Source organism: Ursus maritimus, unplaced genomic scaffold (genome assembly GCF_017311325.1).
Source record: "Ursus maritimus isolate PB19 unplaced genomic scaffold, ASM1731132v1 scaffold_15, whole genome shotgun sequence".
NCBI lineage: Eukaryota > Metazoa > Chordata > Mammalia > Carnivora > Ursidae > Ursus > Ursus maritimus.
This window is the reverse complement of record NW_024423897.1, coordinates 32,146,017-32,171,599: the sequence shown is the minus strand read 5'-3', so window position 1 is coordinate 32,171,599 and position 25,583 is coordinate 32,146,017. Positions and strand designations below refer to the sequence as shown.

Here is a 25,583-nt window from a genome sequence, read left to right as displayed (position 1 = left end):
ATTTTTAAATGTGGCAGCTAAGGGGCACCTAGGTGGCTCAGTTGGTTAAGCAGCTGCCTTCGGCTCAGGTCATGATCCCAGACTCCTGGGGCTGAGCCCTGCATAGGGCTTCCTGCTCAGCGGGGAGCCTGCTTCTCCCTCTGCCGCTCCCCCTGCTTGTGCTCTCTCCCTCTTTCATTCAAATAAATAAAATCTTTAAAAATAAATAAAGGTGGCAGCTAGAAAATTTAAAACCCCACGTGTGGTTTGCATTTGTGGCTCACATATTCCTAGTAGACAATGATTGTCTAGCGCATTTTACAGACACTTATATTGGCCAATTCAGCACAAATTCTACTCAGGTTGAATCTGACAAAGAGCTCTAAGCTGGGGGCACCTGGCTGGCTCAGTTGGTAGAGCATGTGACTCTTGATCTTGCAGTTGTGAGTTTGAGCCCCATGTTGGTTGTAGAGGGTACTTAGAAAGAAAATGATTCTTGGTTAACTTCAGAGAAAGGCCTAGGATTTCTGCAGTCAGGCTCCTGCACTGGCCACAGGTGCCAGTGACCAGAAGCTTCCCTCAGCAGCCCTCCAGGCAGTTCCACAGAAGGCTGTTGGGCAGTGCACCCCCCCGTGAACAGCTTTCCCATCAGCATCCCCCTGGGCTTTCCAGCTAAGTCCCAGCAGCAAGACACTTTAGCATCCAGTGAGCTATGCTCTACCTTCTCAGACATCTGGATCTCAACTTCAGGGGAAGGGAGGCCTTTTCCTTTAGTGCTCTATCTCAGCTTCTGGGGGTAGTGGCTCCTCCTTACTTCACTCTTCCTATAGAGTTCGTTTTCATTTTTACTATTCAATCCCTCATTACATCAAATGATTCCTGTTCAAATTGCCGTGTGGCTTATCTCGCAGAAGCCTGATACACCAGCCATTTTTACTGGATGTTTACATTTTATACTCTGCATGTTATTTCTGTAATAAACTAGTTTTAGTACAGTAAGTGTTCTAATTTTGTAAATACTAAAGGACTGTCTGTGCTTGCATCTACAGATTTTAGTGTAGTCTAAACTCATGACATTGAAAAAAATCAGAAGGGAGAATGTGTGTGATACTGCCTTTAAATCTACCTTGAGTTAATCTATTCAGACTTTCAAAGTTACCTCCTTACACTCATGAAATTTACTCAAAAATTTTAAACTGTTAAAAAATTTAACTATTGAGGATTTTACTCTGTAATATTCTCATAGGACTTTTCTGAGGGAGATTAGGAAAGAGCAGATTTGCTCTGACCTAATGCTAAAACTATGTATGTGAGTAGTATGTTAGATCTCTGTACTTTATGACATATGATTAGCCCTGTGCCTCCACATCCAGGCCACAGATGAGTAAGGATTCCACTTAATGAAGACACATTTTCTACAGAAGTAACCTTACATTGTACAATGTCTTTTTAAAGGAACACATTCCAGTAACACTCAACAGTTGTTTTTATTACCAAAGAAAATATACACCTTTAATAAATAATCTATGCCTTAGTTTTCTTCTCTCCAAAATAGTTACATTATGCCACCTCAGGGCTCCTGCAACTGTAAAAGCACCGTGCCATGAAGTGCTACCTCACAGGGCTATGTTCCCAGAGGTTTCTCTCCCCAGAGCCATCCCTAATTGGACAGTACTTCTCTCTGAGGCGTCCTGTTTCCTGTCTCCTCTCCTGGGGAGCTGCTGCTTCTCTGAGGGCTGCTCCTCTGTGACAGAGACTGTAAACAGTCTGCCCCGACTGTGCCTTCTCCATTCTGAGGTGGCTGAATCATATGCCACCCCTCCCTTCCTCCCATTTGCCCAAGATAGTTTGTTCCTGAAATAATACCATTTGCCACCTCGACCATCTCTACTCTAACTTGGGGAACCTGGACCTTTCTCTGATACCATTTTACCATTCGTCTTTTTTTTTTAAAGAACTTTCCTCTAAAGGACTTATTTTCTCCTTATAACCCTCAGGAGTTCAGATCACTTTAAGCATTTTTAAGGGCAAAACAAATACTTTTTACATTTGCTAGATGTTTATCTGCAGAGCTATATAAATATAATACTCTATCAGAATAGGGCTTTTCTTGCCTCAGGGAACTACCAAAATGAGACATACATTCCATAACCCCTCCAAGAAAATATACCCAAATACCTGGTTAGCCCTTAGAATCCTTAGATCAATGATATAAGAGGGGTGCAAGGGAGAGATTGGCAAAAAAACTCCTTTGAAGAGTTTTAAGTATTTAATCCAACCTTCTTGGAAAAGAGGGTTGCTACCTTCTGGTGAAGGAAACTTCAAAGGAACCACTCAGAGAGCTTTGAAATGTGTTTCCTGCTACTGTTTTGGTGGCGTGCCAGGAGAGGCCTGCTGCACTTCAGAATTTGGTCAGGCCAGGAATGTGATAGTGTTTCCTGTGGACCAAATGTGGGCCATTCAAGGAAAGAGAGCACGGGATAGTTTTGGATCCTGCCAGTAGAGCCCTCGGAGGTGCAGAAAACCCTAGGAGAAAGAGGCTAGGTACTAGGGGCAAGGAAGAAGTCACAAAAGACAATTTTGAACTGAGATGGGGACTACAGGAGAGGGATCTCAGTAGGGAATCTCCAGAGAGAAGAGCCCAAGAGTAAAAGTCAGCTTAATCCTCTGCTAGGTCCAGGGGAGGAGTAAAATTGCAGCTGACAAGCCCGAGATGTACAGGAGGGAAAGGTGAAACCATACCTCCTCCTCCACTGCTAGCTTCTGGCCCAAAGGAAGCCCAAGCTGGAAGAAGTGAGGTAAGGTTACATCATCTTTGAATTTTGACTTATTACATAGGATCGGGCATTTTACTTATTGAAATAAAACTGTTTTATAACTAAAAATGACTCGAAGTTTTTTTTGTTTTGTTTTAATCTGTGAGTGTTCTAAAAATACATGGGTGAGACCAAGTCTTCATCCTGGGGCACTGGAGCATACTCCCACTGTATAAAGAAAGGACACAAAAATAAAAGTTATGTTTTTATCTCAATCCACATACCATGCCTATTCTACAAACCACTTGCACACACAGAAACCATTTTTTCATTGGAATTTTCCTTGACAAAACATCCCTCCCCTCTACCTTACTGTACAAGGACATTTTTTATTTCAGATTCCATGTGGGGCAGATACAGCAAAAGGAAAGAATCTTAAACAGGCTCCATGCCCGGTGTGGCGCCCCAGGCGGGGCTCACTTTCACTACCCTGAGATCATGACCTGAGCCGAAATTAAGAGTTGGACACTTAACCAACTGAGCCAGCTAGGCGTCCACATTTTTTTTTTTTTTAACTCTTTTTTTTTTTTTTTAAGAGAGAGCACAAACGGGGAGTGGGAGAAGGCGGCTCCCGATGTGGGGCTCAATCCCAGGACCCTGAGATCATGACCCAAGCTGAAGGCAGATGCCCAACTGAGCCACCCAGGCACCCTGTTTTTAACACTTTTTTAAAAGAAAATTTATTTATTAAGTAATCTCTATACCCAACATGGGGCTTGAACCTACAACCCAAAGATCAAGAGTCACATGCTCTACCAACTAAGCCAGCCAGGCACCCTGTTAACTTTGCTTTTCTTATATCAATATACAGTATTACAAAATTTCAGGTAATTACAGCCTAAGCGAAATTTGCAACCAACCCAGAACTCAAAAAAGGCTGAAAATCTGCCCAATGACTGTTGTCTTTGCAGGGGTGGCTCCTTATCATTTAGCTCTTAACCACCTTTCTAAAGAAGGGTCATCTACCCCATTCTCTAGCACATCTTTGTTTTTAAAGCATTTATCACTACCTGAAATTGCTTGTTCCCAGTCACCCTGCAACACACACATACAAGCCTATGTACACACGCACAAGCCTATGTACACACGATTGAAATCTGTCAGAGCAGTGTCCTTTGTTACTTTCCACCTATCTCCTAGGCCTGGAACTGCTTCTGGCACACAGAGGTCACTGAACAGGTATTTGGTTCAGGAGAAAGGGCACTAGATCATCAATAGAAATGAGAGAAAACCATCTTTTTTAAACTCTCCATTCTTCATTGCCTGATCTTTGCTGAATCTCTAGAAAACTGGCTTTATTCTCAATACTCTACTGAAATAAAGTTTATGGAATGTAAACACTAACCTAATTTTTGCCAAATCTGGAAGTCTTTTTTTTTAAAAGATTTTATTTACTTGAGAGTGAGTGTGTGTGCCTGCAAGTATGGAGCCTGTCTCAGGGAACGACTCAAGACTCAGAGGTGATCCCAGGACCCTAGGATCATGACCTGAGCAAAGGCAGACACTCAACCTGCTCAACCAACTGAGCCACCCAAGTGCCCCTGAAGTCTTTATTTTTCAAAACTTCATTCTCAATTAACAAAAACAAAACCCCTTCATTTCTCTTGACCTCAGCCAGGTGATTGAATGCCCCCTCAAATCCCCTTTGTAGGACTCAACCCTGTCCTAGTTCATGGGCTAATTAATTCTGCAACACTGGAGTCAACTGTCAATTTCAAGAGCGTGTATTTGTTCCCACTGCACCTCTAACATGGCCTGGCACATAGTAGGTACATTACCATGCACACTGTATGTTGAACAAATGAATGAACTCTTTTCTAGTCTATGGACATCTCCTCAAATCTTTGAGCCTCTCTACATTGTCTTTTTTCTTGAATTTGTGTATTTTCCAAGTTTCAGCTGTCAAGGATGGCTACTGAAGTTCCTCAGTCAAGAAATTATATCTTTTCTCTTCATCTCTTATCTCTGTGTAAATTATCTTCACCTTTCCAACCCTTAAAATCCCTTTCCCAACTCTATGTTCACTACTTCCATCGTAGAGCTCCAGCCCCGCCTTCTGTTCCAACTGCCACCAGGTTTACTCAATTCTTCCTAAATACCTCCTCCTGATGTCCCACAAGAATTGCAACAAAACCAGCTTTACTACTTTCCCCTCTTGCCTCCATTCTACTCTACTCCATCCATCTCAGGGAAATGCACAAACCACCTCCTTGCCCTGGTCAGAAACCTATCATCCAAGACTCCTACCCTCCTGGTAATATTTTTGCATGTGACCTCATGGAATCCTCAGAAGCCACGTTACGGAAGGAAAGGGGGGAGGGTTTAGAAACTCCCTTTGATTCAAATTTCAGGTATTCTCATTAGAGATCTCCCCATTACAGCCAGCCCCACTGCCACCTCAGTCCATGTTTTCATGATTTTCACGTAACTTCAGAACCTGCTGCCTGATCTTCCAGCTTTAAGACTCATGACATCCACACCACCACCTTCTATGTTTATCTTCCTAGTGAAAACAGTCAACGCATTGTGTATATATATTATACACTGTATTCTTACAATAAAGCTAGGTAAAATGTTAAAATCAGTGAAGTTTATAGTACTATACAGCATTTATTGAAAAAGACTCACAATTCAAACCTGTGTTTTTCAACGGCCACCTGTATATTAAAATTGCTGTTTTAATTTCATAAACTTGATTCTTGTGACTATGCTAAAAGCACCTTCACTTCCTTTACTTATTTGCTCACAAAGCCCATGAAAGTTACAATTAACCCTTCAGTTTACCAGTGGGCAGAGGCACATAAGTTAGTAAAATCACAATAACAAATGGCAACAAGACTCCAGCAACCATGCTCTAACAATATACGCCTGAAAATCAGAGCTGTCACTCTAGTATCACGCTGGGAAGCCCAATGTGTTTAGATGAGCTGGGGCTCCTGTAGAAGTGAACGCAAGCCATAATCTTAAGGATGCTTTAGAAGCTTAAGAAAAAAGTAGGGCGGCGCTGGGTGGCTCAATCTGTTCAACATCCCACTCTTGATTTTGGCTCAGGTCACGATCTCATGGTCTTGAGATCATCCAGCAGGGTGTCTGCTTTACATTCTTTCCCTATGCCCCAACCCCTGCTCACATACACCTGTGCTTGCTCTCTCAAATAAATGAATCTTAAAAAAGAGAGAAAAGCAGGAAGGCAGGACTTAGCTAGGATCTTGGGAAAGCATTGTCGAGTGTAAAAAGGTATGGTTGGCAAGGCACTGAAAATCATGAAAATCCTTTACAGGTCAGGATGTCATCAATGGGAGCTGCAAATTAGACAGTACTTGGCCACTTTATCTTATGGTGACTGTGCTAACAATTGTGCTCCACTTCATCTTCTCCGTTCTCTCACTCAGCTGTCCAACTATGTTGGCCTTGTCTCCTCCTTGCAAAAAACTGGCAATAAACCACCAAAATTGGGAAAGCATGGCAAAAAATTTCAGAGCCCTTTGACACAGAAAAATCAACGATCACTCAATTGAGGGTTAAAAAAACTCTACTGGGGACCTATTTATCATTGCCTTTCATCTACAAATGTTAAGTTCATATATTTGGCTTTTAATTTATACTCAATCCACTGCATTTGCATGTGGCCCAACTCTCTCTTAACCCAGCCCACTCAAGTGTTCTTTGACCCACATCTAACAAGTAACTTCAGATACTCACTTGGCTGGCCACCTTAAATCACACACAAGCCTATATGCTGAATACCAAGTAAGCATTTTGGAGACTAGAATAAGTTAACATCAACTCATTCAATTACTATCCTCCATGTTCTCACTGGTACTCCAAACCCTATCACATAGGATTGATTACCACTCCCCAAAGTCACTAGACTGTAACAGATGAATGTTACTAAAAGCAGTTCTGCTTTTTCATTTACTCTAACATTTTTCCTTTTTCTTTTTTACACTGTTTAAGTCTATGTAACAGTTGGTCTCATGGAGGAGAACACTGGAATAGGTTAGACTTTATTGCTATAGCAAGCTCAAATTGTGTCAGACAACTTCCATCACCTGCCACAGTGTTGCTTGCAATACTCTTAACATTTTTTAAAAACTGTTAAATAAGTAATCTCTACACCACATGGAGCTCAAACTCATGACACTGAAATCAAGAGTTGCATGCTCCTCCAACTGAGCCACCCAGGCATCCCTAATCTTAGCATTATGTATCATGAGCTCTGCTGTGCTAACTTATACTGCATTCTTTCTATCGTCTTCCAGTGTTGTCTGCTTGAAGGAATCCTGGAATTCTGCTTATTTCTTAACCTCTTAAGCAGTAGCACAACCCAGTTCAAAAGCTAGTGCCCCAGAACAGTCACTTAACAAGTAAATCTAATATTAAGTTGTCCCATCCCCAATCCTGTGGCAATTCACTGATACTACAAGGCTACTAAAAATACCTTAGCACACCAGATATTTTTTAAAACCAGACAGAATGTTTATTGTGTGACTAATCGTTGAAATCCTTAAGATGAACTGGATGCTGCAACAGCTGCCCTCTTGGGCTTAGGTGTTGTTCCTTCACGGAATCCATGCCTGCATCATATTAAAAATGAAAACCGTTACTTCAGCAACAATATATGCATTTCAATTTTTATTAATACAGATTTAAATGAGCTTATCTCAGTTAAATGCTGAAATCAGTTATCAAATTCATATGTTCAGACATTTATTTTTACAACATCATCGATAAGCTGCAATATTTTATTGATTTCCTTCTGCTTCAAGATACCGGTTTTAAACATACACTTAACTGCAATTGTAAAAAAGGTCAATAATTTGGTTGTACTGACCAAACCAGTACTTCTCTCCTGCTTGTTGAGAGAGCCATTTGTGAAAATGGGTCCCTACACTATCAGGCAGAGATCCTAAGTAGTTTCCTTTAGTCAAGGCAAAATAGGGCGCATGTTCAATCGCTGACATTTTCTAAACTGCTTAACTATGCTTTACATTTTAACTCATTTAATATACATACACACCCCTAAGGAGACAGTGTACTGTTATCCCCCTTTTAAAGCTTTGTGAATTGAAGCACCATAGTATGGTTCACACTCAAACTACATTATGTAGCAGTCCACTGAATACAAGCCCACCTACTGCATAATACTTTTAAGTGCAAAGAAGGTCTCCTAAGCACACAAACACATCAAAGGGTGTTGTGTTTACAAAGCCCCAAAATGCTGTGTCATCTTTTAAAATTAGAAAATTGAGGGGGCAAAGGCCACGGATTCTGCTAAGTATCACACAACACAGGAAAGTCTCCCCAGCAAAGAGTTATCTTGAGACCTAAGTGACTGACGCCTTAAAAGACACCATAAAATGTAGTTTCTCTAAGGTGGGGCTGAAATTCTACATTTCTAACTCTAGAGCCTGACTTTAACAAGACAGTAAGATATCTCTCTATACAAGGGCAATAATTATGAGTTTTCTATAGCAGATTTGCTCAAAGCCACAAAGTGAAGGCCTGACCCGAGACCTCTTTCACCACTATTGTCCTGACAAATTTTGGTGAGAGTCAGGTGTGGCCTATCCCTAATATCATTACATTTTGGGATGTCTAGCTCAAACCACATTCTAGACATTTACAGTTTATACTATTGCTCATTGAGAGATTAAAAAAATCCAGATTAACTGATCTGAAGGTTACAGTGGCAGCAGAAAAAAATACCTTCCAACACTTCATCCCCACTAACCAGGGTAGTATCCTTATTTTACAGCAGATAAAGGAGGTTCTTCTCCAAGCTCACAGAACCACTTATGATGGAAACACAAAATACTGTACCTGAATCTGCGGTATACAATTTTTAGATGCCTCATTCGCCCAGTCCCAGTGGTGTTTCGTCTTTTCGCCTTGGCACTCCAGTTATCTAAAGCACAAATTCAGATTAGGTTTGAACAGGTTTTCCCCATATCTGCTATAGAGTGCCTTTCTTATTTCTTCAAATCCACTTCATCTGCATATGCATGCACTTTAACGTTAAGTACCAACTAATGTCCCAAGCCATGCCCGCTTTCCTACCACGCGAACAAGAGACTACTGACACCCATTCCAACACCTGACAGTCGGCCTGAAACAGATTCCACTTACACTTTCTCTTGCGCTTGGCAGGATAGCCACATTTGCCACAGGTGGACTTCTGCAGGTGGTAGGCCTTCGAGCCACAGCGGCGGCACAAGGTGTGCGTCTTATTGCGACGCTTTCCAAAGGATGACGTTCCCTTCGTCTGCAAAGGGGAGAAACGATTTTGAGATCTAGTCATTTCTGTACATATCCCGACGTTTTCAGGGAAAGGAATTACTGATTAAGATTTAAAAACAATTTAAAAAGAAACGTTTAAAGACAATCTGGGGCTGAAACTGTGGCGGCAGATCCTAACTTCTTAAATGTTAAATCAGAGACCACTATCAGCATTTCACGTTATCTAAAGCCTGCTGCAGGGGTTGCTATCTTCTGAAATCGGCTACATTTTTTAAAGGAGAGAGAAAAAAGACAAGTGCAAGACGAAATAACGTGGTGGTTTTCCTACCGACCCGGAACCCCAAACCTTAGAGCTCCTGCCAACAATGAATTTTTTTGCTTACGGAGCCAAACACTCCCAGATCACGCTTCTTCCTTCAGTTCTCATCCGAGGGAAAGGCTTCTCCAAAGAAAACAGAGCCTAGAGTGGCTCCTGCTCCACGGCTGTAGACTCAGCATCCCCAGGTACAGTTAGGAGCCATTCTTCTGGCTCTTGAGGGCCACCGCATGCCCCTTTCCTGCCCACCCGCTCCCTCTATCAGGAACCTTGCCGGCCCCCACAGGATGGCAGGGAGCGCGACGCAGAAAAAGAGGATGGAAGGCGATTCCGAGAACCATTGCAGACAACTCACCATCTTGTTTCCGCGGCAGATCCCAAAGAGACCGGAAGAGGAGGTGCGTCCGCTCTATGGTTCTCAGAAGCTTCCGCCCAGAAAAGTACTTCCGGCGGGGCGCTGTGCACCGTTCTCAAATGTCCGGAGCCGCAGTGTGGGTGGGGTCTAGAGGAGGATCCAGAGCCAGGCTGGGCCAATAGGGATTTCGGCGATCGGCGGGCGGGAGGGCTCACAGCTTCCTGTCGTCGGAATGGGCGTGTTTTCGTCGGACCCGCCTTAGCCGAGAGCAGCCTTGACGCCGGAACTCGATTCTTTGTGCGGCTGCTCCTGCTTTTCCGCCTCCTCGCGCTCTCAGATATGTGGCCGCTTCGCGGATTTCGGTCCCGGAGCTGGTGGGGAACGTGGGGGTACCCGTGCCGAGTCAGCACTCCCGGCGTGTGGTGGAGGGTTCGGTATGCGACTGGGATCCCGATCAGGGAGAAACCGGCTCCTCCGATCGCTCTTCACCCCGACTAGAAGCTTTTGGCTGACGCTGGCTCCCCGAGAGGTCGCCGGGGGTACGGAGGCACGGACCCGCCTCTGAGAAGCTGGGCTCCGAATCTTAAAAAGAAAGGCGAATTATGTTTTTTCTAACTGTAGTAGTTTAGAGGCACATGTTTTGATTTTAAATTTAATTGTGCCAAGTGATAACACGTGGAATCTTCAGATACAGTTTCCTGCGCCCCAATGTGAGGGAATCTGATTCGGCCCCTTTAGGTAGGGCCTGGAAGTCTGTACTGAAGCCCTCTCTAAGTAGATTGGTAATTGGTGGTTTCCAGATCTCCTTGATAGACGCTAATCCGATCGTAACCTCTTACCTAGCAAAGCCCCCACCCTCGCAAAACAACAAAAAATCCAAATATTTAAAGAGTTAATAGGGGAAAAGATACCAAAGAGCCAAATAATATGCTTATATTCTATGTAAACCGAGAATTCCTTACGTGTCACATGTGAAATATTAGCAAAACTGACGGACTAGCAGGTGGCAGAACAAAATGAACTCTAGGAATCAGGGGTTTACAGGGCAGTCCCCGTCGTCATAGAAGCGGTAAAGGGGTTGGGCGGTGGGCAGCGAGGGATAAAGAGGCCGCCAACCTGTGAACGCTTGGACAAACTGCAATTCAGGGGGCTTTCTGGATTAGGTGCTGAATTAGTTTCTTACTGCTGTTCTCACTACTTACCACAAACTCAGTGGCTTAAAACAAAACAATTAAGATATACTTTTTTAAAAATTTTTTATTTACTCAAGAGGAATAAATTCTAGAGATCTGTTGTACCTCATTGTGCCTATAAATAACAATACCGTATATGTACACTTAAAATCTGTTAAGAGGGTAGGTCTCTAGTTAAGTGTTCTTAACTGTAATTAAAATACACATGACGGTAATTTCCTATTACCGAAAAACTGAATTTATTTATTTATTTATTTATTTGACAAAGCGAGCGAGAAAGGGAACATAATAAGCAGGGGGAGTGGAAGAGGGAGAAGCAGGCTTCCTGTTGAGGGGGGAGCCGGATGCGGGGCTGGATTCTAGGACCCGGGAATCATGATCTGAGCCAAAGGCAGACGCTTACCGACTGAGCCACCCAGGCACCCCTAAAAAATCTGAATTTAAACTTCCTTCGTAAGTTTAAATTTCTTTACTAAATATCCCATTTAAACACTTTCCTTCCCATCAATTTTGAAATCTCCAAGGGCAGGTTATTGCGGGAGAAGAGGGTATTTAGGGTGGAGCAGTGGGGAGGAGATGGGGTTTGGGGAGCCTATTCTTAGAATGCCTTACCAACCAAGGTGAATAAAAAAAGATTGGCAAACTTACTGACATTGTCTGTCAGTATTAGCTAGCATGCATCTCAAAATTCCTACTTTTGAGACATTTAGTTAAAACTCTTACCTAAAACTAATTTTTAATGTATAAGGATTTTCTTAATCTTTTTTCAACCTCAGGGACAGTGGAATTGAATTAATCATTATCTTTGGTTCTTAATACATTCTCAGCTTTGGTGCCTGCAGCATTGGTCCCTGCCTTTATTTACATATTTAATTACCCTTAATAATATAGTAAGGACCTATATACTCATCCCTGGATGATAACCTGTGTCTAACTCCAATGTCTCCCTGTCCCCTTATCCCCTCTTATCCCCAACGTCTCCCGAACCTAGGTAACCATCTTTCTTAACTTCATATTCATTATTTCATTACTTTCCATTTTATATAATTTTTTCAAAGATTTTAGTTTTAAATAATCTCTAGAGGCTCAAAATTACAACCCCGAGATCAAGAGTTGCATGCTCTACCGACTGAGACAGCTAGGCATCCACACTTCACATAATTTTAATGACTCCATGTATATTCCTAAAATGTGTGCATGCATGTGTATGTATTTAAGTTACATTCAACTTTTAAAAAGGGTATCATGCTGTACATAATCTTTTGGGACTTTAAGTTTGCATTTAAATTGTTTTTTTTTTCTTTAACGATTTTATTTATTTATTTGAGAGAGACAGAGCACAGAGGGAGAGAGAAGGAGAAGCAGACTCCCCGCTGAGCAGAGAGCCCAACTCAGGGCTTGATCCCAGGACTCTGGGATCATGACCTGAGCCGAACGCAGACACATAACCAACTGAGCCACCCAAGCACCCCTTCCTTTTATATTTTTATGATTATATTGTGAGTCACTTAAGTTCATTCTTTTTGAAAGGTGTATACTGTTACATGAAATACTACAGTTTATTCATCCAGTATCCTGTTCATAGTTATTTAGATTGTTTTCAGATTCTTGTGAACTATGGAACTGTAAATAAAGACCACCTAGGGGCACTTGGGTGGCTCAGTCGGTTAAGCTATGACTTGGTTTCCACTCAGGTCATGATCTTCGTGTCATGGGAGTGAGAGGCCCTGCATAGGGCTCTGTGCTCAGCATGGAGTTGGCCTGGGATTCTCTCTCTGCCCCTCCCACCCTTGTGCTTGCGCGCGCTCTCTCTCTCTCTCAAACGAATAAATAAATAAATCTGAAAAAAAAAAAAAAAAGACCAACTAGATAGTCTTAAAAAAAAAATCAGGGGTGCCTGGGTGGCTCAGTCGGTTAAGCCTCCTACTTTTGATTTCAGCTCAGGTCCTGATCTCAGGGTCCTGAGATTGAGCCCTGTTTAGGGCTCTGTCCTCAGCACGGAATCTGCCGTTCCCTGCTCCCCCGCCCCCCCGCCCTGCACCTTGCATGCACATGTGCTCACACTCTCTCTCTCAGATAAATAAATAAAATCTTAAAAAAAAAAATAACTGAATTCTGCTAATAGAAACAAAAAATATAAACTATTAAAATATGCAGTAGTGTTTAAAGTAGAAAGTATGAATCCCTCTGTAATCATATGCTTAGAGATAACCAGTGTTACAATTGGGGTATCTCTCTCCTGACTGTCTTCTTTTAAATATCTATCTCTATATACATTTTATATGTGTACACTATACATATTTTAATTTTTTATTTATTTTTAAAGATTTTATTTACTTATTTGTCAGAAAGAGAGAGAGCAAGAACAAGCAGGGAGAGCAGCAGAGGAAGAGGCAGAAGCAGGCTTCCCGCTGAGCAGGGAGCCCGACACAGGGCTTGATCCCCAGATCCCAGGATCCTGGGATCATGACCTGAGCTGAAGTGCAGACACTTAACCAACTGAGCCACCCAGGTACCCCTACACATTTTAATTTTTTAAACAAAAGTGGGATCTGTAACTTTCTGCCTTTTATAACAATATATCATGGATATCACTAGTTGTCAATATACATACACTTACTTTCATACATACATACATACACTTACATCCTTTCATTTATTTATGTCTTTGAATAAATTTCGTTTATTTTTCTTTAAGTAAACTCTACCCCCAACGTGGGGGTGGAGCTCGTGACCCTGAGATCAAGAGTCTCATGCTGTGCTGACTGAGCCAGCCAGGCGCTCTGCTTCATCCTTTTAAACTGTTCTTTTCTGTTTCACTGTTGATATATCAACATTTATTCCACAAATCCCCAATTTATGGAAATCTTGGTTATTTTAAATTTTCTGCTGTTATAAACAATGTTGCCATGTGGGTTCTTGCACTTATATCTTTGGGCTTTTGTCTGATTATTTCCTTAGGATAATTTCCTAGAAGCGAAATTGCTGAGTTGAATGGTATAAATTTGTATTTTTGTCTATCAGCATTTATTTATTTTTTGCTGCCTATTGCCAGATTTCTCTCTGGAAAGAGTTAATCAATTCACATTCTTATGACAAATAGAGCTCAGAGCAGGGAATACCTAGTCCAAACTGAAGTTCAAGAGAGACTTCTCAGAGGAATTGATCCTGGGGCTGAGTCAAGATGAGACTGACTCGAGTCATCAAAAGAGTAGATAGATAATCTATAGGGAGCCTGGTCTGGGTGGGCTCAGGGCTCGATCTCCACACTGTCTTGGCTTATTTGTATCCATTTTCTCCAATGCTGGGCATCTTTGACCTGTTTAATCTTTGCCAAATATAATTACTCTTTGCCTTTTTTTTAAAAACCTGTATTTATTTGCTGTTGGAACGGTTTCATAATCCACTTCCTGGTCTAAAGGACAGGAGAACAATGGCTGCGGGGAGTGTTCCTTCAGAGATCATAGAAAGAGAACGAAGAAACTTACTTGAAATCCTCCAACAAGATCCTGATTCTGTGTTAGATACATTAACCTCCCGGAGGCTGGTTTCTGAGGAAGAATATGAGACTTTGGAGAATATTACAGATCCCCTGAAGAAAAGTCGAAAGCTGTTAATTTTGGTACAGAAAAAGGGAGAAGTGAGCTGTCAGCATTTTCTCAAGTGTTTACTTAGTACTTTTCCAGAGTCAGCTACCATTTGGGGCTTACAGCATGGTAAGTTGGATTTCTATACATTTTTGGGGGGGTGAGAGAGACAAGGCAGATTTCCTGAAAAAAGAAAATGATTGCCTTTTGTTTTCATTCGTCTATCTCCCGGAGATAATTTTCACTGAAATATGATAAAGGGTAAAAGTGTCCAGGATTTTAAAGTAGGGAACAATGTATCTTATTGGTTTAGGGGATTGATAATTTTTTGTTGAAACTGTTTCCAAAACCGGCAGGGTTTTTTTAGTGCTAGTATAAACTGCTTACTATTCAGTAAGTAAATTCATGGATATTTAACCAAAGGCTGCATCTTTCACTTAGTATAACCATTTTGGAAATGTCAGAGAAATGATTTTTAGCACACAGGCATGATGGTTCAGTAACTTCATTTTTTTCTGTGATAAGAATACCAGCAGAAGCCTACTTTTCTGGAGCAATTCAAATGTTAATTCTTCTATGTTTAAAGATAGTTCGTGGCAGATGAGGGAGTAATTCTTCCAGAATGGATTATTTAGCAATTCTGTAGATTACCACTAGAGGCAGGTGTAGCTCCTTTGTATAAAAATCTAAAAAATACTGAAGATTATTTTAACAGATATTAGAGAGACAGAGGCTCAGATAAAAAGGTTTATGTTAATGGTCTCTAATGTAGGACAAGACCCATATGCTTAGAGAAATAGATGTTATTTCTAGGACTTACTATTCCAAATTAGAGCTATTTGCTTCCTGATTAGAAATTACTAGGATCAGATTTCATTAGCAATGGCCCTAGGAAATCTGAGTTGGTTTTGGGTCACAGTAAAACCACAAGTAAGCACTATTCATAGGATTCACATTTTCTGTTTCACTCATGTACTCTTTTTAGTTTGCTATGTAGAACTCAAACTTTTGAGCAAGGTAGGAATGTGATCTGATTTTTTTCCAGTGAGAGAAAGAATGACAGTTGACTTGTTATTTATGTGGGAGATGCTCAGTATTCCTATCCTCCAGTTTTGAAATAAAGAAGAGAGATGATGCTTCGAGGTCTTGGAAATGCAAGTTACTATAAAATTTCTTTTTGTTAATTTGGAAAAATGAAACAACCTCCCCCCCCCAACTTTCTTGTTCTTTTCAGAATTTTTAAAGCACGAGAATATAGAACTTCCTCAACCTGTAGGGGTAGGCAAGAATTCAGAAGATCGTTTTTCCTCTGGAGAGAAACAGCCTGAGAGTCCTGAGATCACAGTGTCCTTCCCAGAGAAAGAACACCTGGATATAAGAACCTCTGAATCCTTCGGGGACAAGAAAACGAGTCATAAGGAAACTGCTTGGACCTCCAGGGAAAATGAGAAGGAATACAATACACCCAAAGTCATACTGCCACATTCAGTGGAGAACACTGAAGATGAAATTCCAGAAACTATTGTGTATGTACAGGATGGACAGAGATACGAGGAGCCAGATGATTCTTTGTACTTAGGAAAAGAGGAGTATCTAGAATCTCTTGGATACTCTGAAGATGCAGACCCTGCTGTGGAAGAAGAGGATTATAATGACTCAGAGCACAGTGTTTATGATGGTGAAGAGGGCTCTGCAGATTCAGAAAGCAAACACTTCTCTGATGAAGAACAGAGCTATGAGGATTCAGAAACTGGCATGTCATTGGAGGAGGAGGAGGACAAGGAGGAGAAAAGGATTGAAGGTATGGGAATGATATGTGATGGGCAACAACTTATTTTTAGGTTTCCATACCATAATGGGGAGAAGGGGTGAGGAAGGGCACCAGATGTCAGCAGAAAAGCAGCTACTCAGAGATTCCTTATTGCCTCCCTAACCTGGAATTTTCTTAGAGGGGGATGTTGACAGAGAGGAAGACCCAGGACCTACACAGTGGTGGACAGTATAAGCAAAAATAAATACTTATTGTTAGCTTATAGGTTTCTGCAGTCATCTCCAGGATACATATAAGAAGTTGCTAACCACTAATTTTAGGTGTTATCTTCTATTGCTCAAATTAAGGTTCTTAAGTCATTTTAATGCCTTCATGACCAATGGGATATGGAAGTTATGGGCGTAATTACTGAAGTGAAAATCAGAGAGGAGCCTGTGATGAACGGATAAGATCCCAAAATATTGTTACTTGGCTCGATCTAGTCATAAATTTCCATCTTGGTAAGGGAAATTATATCAGTATCTTTAATTGGAATATTTCTGAATGAAAATTCGAAAACTGAGAAATGCTTTATTTGGAGAGAGATTGTCTATGACAATAGGATTGCCAAGTTCTGAGTAGAGGAGGGAAAGGTAACTATCATCTCCCATTCAGTTCAAATCCTGGGGATTCACCATCCAGTTTTAGGTAGGAGAGGAGTAATGTCCTCCTCATCACACCTGGTATCAGTTGGCTAGGGCTGCGGTAGCGGAGTACCACAAATGGGGGAACTTAAACAATCAGTAACAGAAATGTGTTATCTCAGTTTGGAGGCTAGAAGGCAGAAATCAAGGTGACTATAAGGTTGGTTACTTCCGAAGGCTGTAAAGGAGAATCTGTTCCTAGCTTCTGGTGCTTTCCTGGAAATCTTTGGCATTCTTTGGCTTGTAAAAATATCCCCCTCATCTGCCTTCGTCTTTACACAGTTGTCTCCCTGAGCGCATTCCTCTAGGTCCAAATTTCCCCCTTTATAAGGACACTAGTCATATTGGATTAGGGCCCACTGTAATGTCCTCATCTTAACTAATTATATCTGCAATGATTTTAACATGAATTTGAGGGGTGTGTGATTTAACCTACGACACAAATCTTGTCCCACCCCCATACCTTCCCAGTCCATAATCATTTTTAGGCCTCATTCTTAATTTTTATTTATTTACATATTTCACTTATTGTATAGGGTTGACTTAATTATTCATTGCATAGTATCATCATTATCCTGCAAAAAATCCCTTTTGTCTGTTTATTCCATTTTTTCTTCATTCTCCATTCCTCCATAGGTAACATTCTAATATGATTCTTGCCTGTTACTGTTTGGTTTGTATAATCTTGTTTTCTCTATCAGTTATTTATTGCAACAGTAGCGCTGCATGACAAAGCTTATTAAAACAATAAGAGTGTCTGTAGTTGGCTAGGCAGTTCTTCTGGTCTTCCCTGGGTTTATTCATGTGTCTGTGGTCAGCTGGCTATAGGCTAGTCTGTCATCTCCTGGCAGGCTAGTCTGGACTTATTCTCAGACCAGTAGGGGCATATTCTTATGGTGAAGACAGAGGGGTATAAGAGAGAAGGCAAGGGAGAGAGGGAGAGAGAGAAAGAGAGACAGAGAGAGGAGGAGACTTCGGCTCAGAAATATCATGCCATCTGTATTAGTTTCCTAGGGCTCACTAAAGTACTACAAAAGAGTGGCCTAACAGTGGAGGTCTCCCAGTTATGGAGGCCACAGGTCTGAAACCAAGGTGTTACCAGGGTCATACCATCTCTGCAGGTGTTAGTAAAGGAGCTGTGCCAGTCTTCTCTCCCTAGTTTCTGGTAGTCTCAGTTATTCCCTGGCTTGTAGACCAACTTCTCTCTGTGTGTCTTCAAATAATTTTCTCTCTGTGCATGTCTCTGTTTTCAAATTTCCCCTTTTTGTAAGGATACCAGTCATACTGGACGGGGCCCACCCTGATGACCTCATTTTAACTTGATCTCTGTAAAGATTTTATTTACAGATAAGGCCACATTCTGAGGACCTGGGGACTTCAACACATTTTTTTTTTTTTTTTTGCAGGGGGGAGTAGGAAGTAGACATAATTCAGCCCATAACACCATCACTTCTGCCACATTCTGTTGGTCAAAGTATGTCACAAAGACGGTGCAAATTCAAGGACTAGGGAAAAATAGATACCACTTCTTACAAAGTGATATTGCTGAAAGCCAAAATATATCCAGAAAGCCATTAATTGGGGCTATTTTTCGCAATCAATCTAACACCTTTAGTAAATTTCAGCAATTTAGCAAATTTTAGCAGATTTGTCAATTTTAGCAAAACAGGTCAAGAAAAGTTTCAGTAATAATGTAGTTATGACTTGCAATGTAATTCTAACAGCTAACCAGTCTGCTCTAGTTGACTGGAGGCATGTGGCTATCCTCTGTCTCTTTCCTCTGTAATATTTATTTATCTATGCAGCTAGGAACTGAAAAAAAAAATCCAAATTAATCTGATTCAAAGGAGAAGAGTCATCATGCTTTTTGTTATGTTAAATTTCATGACAAAAAAATATTAGTGTCAAATCTAAGTCTCAGGATGGCTTATGGTGTTGCTCTGTGCGCTCTGCCGTGTATAAGGTCGGCTTGTATATAGACTGTATCAATCTATTCCCTTCCCTTCCAGCTTATAGTTGAGTTCATCCCGTGGTACAAACCCATAGATTTACCATTTCCTGCACCCTTTCTCTCTTCCTGATGGTCTAAGTTTTAATGTGATGTCGTTTCCCTTTAGTCTGAAGAATTTTATTTATTATTTCTTTTAGCGTGGGTCTTCTGGTGGGAAATTTTCTTAGATTTTGTTTATTGAAAATGTCTTTATTTTGCTTTCATTCCAGAAGGATATTTCTGCTAGGTACAGAATTATAGATCGGCAATTTTTCTGCCTTCAAGACTTTATTAATGGCATTCCTTTGTCTTTTGGCTTCCATTGTTTCTGATGCTAAGCCTGCAGTTTTTTTTTAATCATTGTTCCCTATAAGTGTCATTTTTATTCTGGGTGATTTCAAGATTTTTTTCTTAAAATTTTTTTTAGCTGTTTTGTTTTTATCCTCCTTAGGGTTTAGAGAGCTTTGTAAATCTGTAAAACTTCTTTTAAACCAAATTTGGAAAATCTTCAGCCACTATTTATCCAAATATTTTTTTTCTGTCTCACGTGTTCCTTCCTCTCTTTCTGAGACTACAAGTCTCTTTCTAAGACTAAAGTTGTTGTTGTTTTTTAAAGATTGTATTTATTCATTTGACAGAGAGAGAGAGGGAGAGAGAGCGCGCACAAGCCTGGGGAGCAGCAGGCAGAGGGAGAGGCAGGGCTCTGTCCCAGGACCTTGGGATCATGACCTGAACCGAAGGCAGACACTTAACCCAGTTGACTGAGCCACCTAGGCAACCCTCTCAATTGTTAAATATCTCCTAAGAATCTTAGTTTTTTTGATCTGTTTTAGTTTCCAATTAACCTAACTGGACTCAAATTTGAAATTCTCCTTTCAGTGGGTGGCAGCTAAAATCTCTGATCATTTCTTTTTGCCTTAGCTGGGCTATTTTCATGAATTTTCAATCTACATAAATTTATAATGCCTGAGTGGCTCAGTTGGTGAAGTGTCTGCTCTCAGCTCGGGTCATGATCCCAGGATCCTGGGATTGAGTTCCGTGTCGGGGTCCCTGTTCAGGGGGCAGCCTGCTTCTCCCTCTACCTGCTGTTCCCCTTGCTAGTGTGCATGCTCTCTCTCTCACTCCCTTTCTGACAAATAAATAAAATGTATTGGGTTCTAGATATTATTGCTTCTTAACTTTTTCTTTTCTTTTTTTTTTTTTTTAAGATTTTATTTATTTATTTGACAGAGAGAGACAGCCAGCGAGAGAGGGAACACAAGCAGGGGGAGTGGGAGAGGAAGAAGCAGGCTCCCAGTGGAGAAGCCTGATATGGGGCTCGATCCCAGAACTCTGGGATCACACCCTGAGCCGAAGGCAGATGCTTAACAACTGCGCCACCCAGGTGCCCCTAACTTTTTCTTTTTTATCCAGCTCTGTACTTACTGATTGTATCATTGCTGCTGCGTATAAGATTTACTCTGCTGCTTCTTGGTGGTATCCCAAATGAGCTCCATAGTAACCCTATTAGTACCTTGTCAATACTAGACATCTTGGCCTGGGCTGTGTGAGTACTGGTTTTTGTGCTGAAGAAATAGTAGATTGTTGTCCGAAGACAAAATAGGTGATAGGCAAAAGCAGGACTTAAAGGTTACCTGCAACCTATCCTCTCACTGCCTCCTCTGGGAACCCTTTTTGCTCAACTCCTCCCTCACCTTCTTACCCCAAAACATATTCCAATTCAAGTGACTTTTAGACTGCCCTAGGATTTCTTAGAGTTACCTTTGTTAATTCTTAAAATCCATACTTTTTCCTCACGTCTGTTGTTTCTTCCATGCTATTTTTTAAGAAGATTTATTTATTTGAGAGAGAGAGAGAAGGAGTGAGAGAGAGTGGGAGGAAGAGTGGAGGGAGAGGGAGAGAGACAATCTCAAGTAGACTCCCCTCTGAGCATGGAGCCCACCACAGGGCTCGATCCCACAACCCTGAGATCATGAGCTGAGCCGAAATCAAGAGTCGGATGCTTAACTAACTGAGCCACCCAGGCGCCCCTCTTCCAGGTTATTTTTATAGGGGACCCAAGAATCTTATGCTAGTTTGCCATCTACCAGGAGTAAAAAATGCTCTCTGGTCTTCTTTCTCTACTAAGCACTATCTCTGTATTCCCAAGAAGTGGTTAGGAGGTGTATTAGGAAATGGGAGATCAGGAGAAATTAGGTGCAACGCATAAATTTTGAGAAAACTTTAATGGAAATAAAATCTTCCATTTCTCCAAACTTTAGCAAGAGATACAATTAAGAAAGAATTCAGTACCAACCTAGAAAATTCTTCATTCATGTATATCATGAAGCATTAACAATGTTTTTCATTGCTGCATATAAACATTGGTCAAAAAGTTGGAAAACCTAAGTGATCATCAGTAGACAATGGTTGAATAAGTAATGGTCCATCCAAATCATGAAATATGATGGATTAGCTAAAATGAATTAAGTCAATCTCTGTATAAACTGATTTGGAAGAATTTGCAAAGAATACCATTAAGTGGAAAGAAGTTGAAGAATCATTTGCTTAGTATAATATCATTTATGTAAAAATAAAATAGCACCCACTAAACCAAGTGATATATGCATGCATGCTTATATACTTGCATGGAGTAAGGATGGGAAGCAAACATATGTAACATATTGGCATCTCTTAGAAGGAAAGTGGAATTGGCAGAGTGGTGAAAGGGAACTTTCACTTTATGTGTTGTTCCATCTTTTTACAATGAAAATGTCAATTGCTTATATAATTCTGAGTGTGATATTCACAGAGTATCTTTTTCCCTACAGAAAGAAAAAACGTGTTTAAAGATGTCCTGTCATGTTTGAACATGGATAGGAGCACAAAGATTCTGCCAGATGTTGTTAAACAATTCTCCTTAGATCGAGGATGTATGTGGACCCCTGAGACTCCAGGAGACTTAGCCTGGAATTTCCTGATGAAAGTTCAAGCTCTGGATGTGACAGCCAGAGATACAGTCCTCAGACACAAGGTTCCGGCTGAGGATGGCGAAGAGGAGTTGCTGACTGGGGTAGAGAATTTGGAAATCGGGGACATACAAACCATTCATCCTTTTGATGTTCTTTGTGCCTCTCTGCTCTGTTCAGACAGCTCGTTGCAGCGTGAAGTCATGTCAAACATGTATCAGTGCCGGTTTGCTCTTCCGCTGCTCCTGCCAGATGCAGAAAACAACAAAAGCATCTTAATGCTAGGGGCCATGAAGGACGTTATGAAAAAGTGGTCAACACATTCTTCAGGAGGGCCTATGGGGGACGCAGAAATGTTTCCGAAGATGCCCGTCATCTCTTTTGTGCGCCTAGGATACTGTAGCTTCTCCAAGTCCAGAATCCTCAACAGACTGCTCGGTCCTGCCCAACTGAAATCACACAAAATCTTTCTCCATCAGGATTGTACTGTCCCAGTGCTTCCACGGCAAATCTCTGATGGCCTGGTTGAGATAATGTGGCATTTTCCCGAGGGTGATGGTCTAAAGGCAAACCCTAGTTTTTTCCAAAAGCCTGTTGCTCTGGCCAACCTTCGTGGAGACCTAGAAAGTTTTTGGATACAGTTTGGTTTTTTGGTGGAAGTTTCCTCAGCTGTGTTTTTTTTCACTGACTACCTAGGTGAGAAGGAGTGGGACTTGCTAATGTTTTTAGGAGAAGCTACCACTGAAAGATTCTACTTTGTCCTCAGTCCCCAGGCCCAGGAGAGTGAAGAGGCTCAGCTTTTCCAGAGGATTCTAAAGTTGAAACCATCACAGCTACTGTTTTGGGAGGAGGAGGAAGCTGGGGAGAGAGGGAAGAATATGGAGGGTCTTCAAGCTGCTCTACAGGAAGTGATGTCATCTTCACTCAGATGTGTGTCCATGGAGGACATGGGCTCCCTGGCCAGGGAGCTGGGAATCCAGGTAGATCAAGACTTTGAGAACGTTCAGGGAATTCACAGTTCCCCTAGTGAGAACCTGGCTGGAACAGCTAAAGATGAGAGACAACAAAGACACAGTCAGCCAGAAAGCTCATCTGAAAGCCCAGCTGAGATGCCTGTAAGAGAGCCTGAGGCTAGCTGGAATCTTCAGAATTTCCACTGCACCCCAGTACTCATGCCTCATCTGGAAAACTGTCCTTTACCAACCAGAATTGGAGGTAACTTTAACCATGTTTCTTTGAAAGCCCCCTGGGTTATGGGCTCCCACTTTTGGTCAGAGCAGAGGTCTAAGTGGTTCCATCCCTGGCCCTTTCAGAAAACGAGGGACCATGGTCGAGGTAAAAGTTTTAGGTTTCAATACTTCCAACCACAGAGATTTTATTCACCTGAAAGATTTATGAAATTTTCAAGAACTCCTTGGGGACATCACATGGATAAAACATTTGGGAGACCGCTAAGACCTATGTCTCAGCATGTACAGGCCTGGCCCAGGAGACCACAGACAACAGGAGCTCTTGAAAGATCTGGGGCCATGGTCTCCCATGTAGGTCACTTCCATTCCGTGGGTCCACAGCCTAATCAAGCCTTTGCCCAGAGAACACAGCCAACTAGGGCAACTGGGAAACTTATGAAAACAACATCCCGTATTGAAGGTCTTTACCCCCGAGACTTTCAACCAGGAGCCATACAAAAACCTATAAGACCTGCTTCTCAGCAAGGAGCCAAACTGAAGACAGAGGATGGGGCTTCAAATTCAGCTTTCCAAATGGGATCCTATCCCAGGTCTAATAGTAAATGTCTACCCAGCTCGCAGCTCACATCCAACCAGCCCAAGCCATCCCAGGTCAAGCAATTCCAACCTGTGCCCTCTCAACCCAAACCCACTCACACAAAACCCACTCAACCCTGGCCTTCCCAAGCTAAACCCTTTCCACCCAAACCCACTCAACCTCAGCCCTCCCAATCTAAGCCTTCTCAGCCCAGACCCACTCAGCCCAAGCCAGGCCCACACCAGGCCTCCCAATCTAAGCCTTCTCAGCCCAGACCCACTCAACCCAAGCCATGCCCACCCCAGGCCTCCCAATCTAAGCCTTCTCAGCCCAGACCCACTCAGCCCAAGCCAGGCCCACACCAGGCCTCCCAATCTAAGCCTTCTCAGCCCAGACCCACTCAAACCAAGTCATGTAGAACCAGTCCTTCACAGGCTAAGACATACAATCCAAGAGCAGTGCCCAAGAGGGCAGGGAAACATTAAAGTGCTTAGCCTAGAGACCTATGAAACAACTCCTTCACCCAGGCCATTGCTATTATCCGGTAACCTAAAGAAAAGTGGCAGTGATGATAAGAGACTCCTATCATTAACATGACAGAAAAAAAAAAAAAGGATATGCACAGCCTAATTGGTATCATTAAAATATCTGTAAGAATTGTGTGTACCAAAAGGAAAAATATGAAAAGAATTAAGAACAGAGTCAAGGAATAAATAAATTAGCTGAACCCAGCCTTGAGTATTAGGTAATATATCGCCTGAATCCGAGGAATGGGGCTGTTGAGACCATCCCATAAAATGAAGCTCAGGGAGCCTCATTGTTGCAAGAAAAACTGCTCTAGGTGTTGGCTGCTCCAGAGGTGTCTTGGTCAAAACTTTTTGGTTCAATATCAGCCACTAAAGCAGATAATCTTGTTTGGGATGTTTAAATCCATTTACTTGTGATAACAGCTGCAGTTTGCTTGGATGATGTAATTCACTCATTTGACCTTTATATACAGAAATAAGGAGCTAAAAACCAACCAATGAAATTAATTATTTTGCATTAACTTGGCTATGATTTGTGTATGTTTTGTATTTAAAGTATTTGTAATAGTTAAGGTAATTTGGCTTATTAAAAGATCTGATATCTTCATGATTTCAACTTAAAATGTATAATTGAATTTTTCATTTTAGAGTTATAAAGCTTTAAAAAGCATTGCAATGTCTAAGAGAACTCAAGATTCACAAAATTTACAGTTTTACTTTATTAGATTCATTACTATCTTAAACATTTGGGTAAGTTCTGCCAGTTACAAGCATAAATAAAAGGAACACATTAAATTTAGAATATTTAAGTGAAGTTTAATTAAGGCCACTTAAAGGTTGATTTTAAAATTCACTAGATGTAGAAATAAAATAATAAAATTTGTAAATTGGATTAAGATCTCTGTTTTTTGAATTCATAACTTTTATAAAATTAATACTAATTTTAAGTATTAAAATAGCCCCACATTGTCTTTTCTGGGTTAAGAAATTTTTTCACCTTCAAGGACACCAAGGGGGAAAAATTGTATTGTTAAATAGATGAAAAATGATCTTTAAAAAGGAATAATTTCTGAGAACATTCTCATACTATAATAGGCATCCTTCTTTTATGCATGATTTAAACAATTAATATTGAGTATTTGGAGGGTGTTAAATCTCTAAAGTTATTGTAAGGATGAAGAAAGAAAGGACTATGTATGTAGATGTTTATGTTTATCTTTTCAAGAGAAAAAGCATAATAACTCGTTCATAACTACAAAATCTTTGGTGTAAAACGAGTTTTTCAATGAGAATAATCTTTTTGTTGTTTTAACTTTTGAAATGAGCAATACTTAGTGATATTTTAAAAAACATTTTTCTGAATCCTTCAAGATTAGTTCCTGGAGGACAGAACTTGTTGGGTTCTTTGTCA

General features: G+C 41.2%; 2 protein-coding genes and 2 non-coding genes across 4 annotated transcripts; 1 reads left to right on the top strand and 3 right to left on the bottom strand.

Annotated features, from left to right (window-relative positions):
• Positions 1-6,742: 6,742 nt before the first annotated feature.
• Positions 6,743-6,864, bottom strand: LOC121102814. The gene has a single exon (XR_005834930.1). It is a non-coding gene; the product is annotated as a small nucleolar RNA SNORA28 (small nucleolar RNA).
• A 386-nt stretch (positions 6,865-7,250) lies between these two features.
• On the bottom strand, positions 7,251-9,844 carry RPL37 (ribosomal protein L37). Its single transcript, XM_008692596.2, has 4 exons — positions 9,707-9,844; positions 8,925-9,060; positions 8,619-8,703; positions 7,251-7,372 (listed from the first exon to the last, which is right to left on the bottom strand). The coding sequence occupies exons 1-4, from the start codon at positions 9,707-9,709 to the stop codon at positions 7,303-7,305; spliced, it is 294 nt and encodes a 97-aa protein (XP_008690818.1). The 5' UTR covers positions 9,710-9,844; the 3' UTR covers positions 7,251-7,302.
• Positions 7,452-7,532, bottom strand: LOC121102817. The gene has a single exon (XR_005834933.1). It is a non-coding gene; the product is annotated as a small nucleolar RNA SNORD72 (small nucleolar RNA).
• Positions 9,845-14,291: 4,447 nt separating the features above from the next.
• On the top strand, positions 14,292-25,064 carry CARD6 (caspase recruitment domain family member 6). The gene is made up of 3 exons (XM_008692595.2): positions 14,292-14,615; positions 15,721-16,287; positions 21,741-25,064. Exons 1-3 carry the CDS (start codon positions 14,333-14,335, stop codon positions 24,128-24,130), a joined length of 3,240 nt encoding a protein of 1,079 aa, XP_008690817.2. The 5' UTR covers positions 14,292-14,332; the 3' UTR covers positions 24,131-25,064.
• Positions 25,065-25,583: the final 519 nt, after the last annotated feature.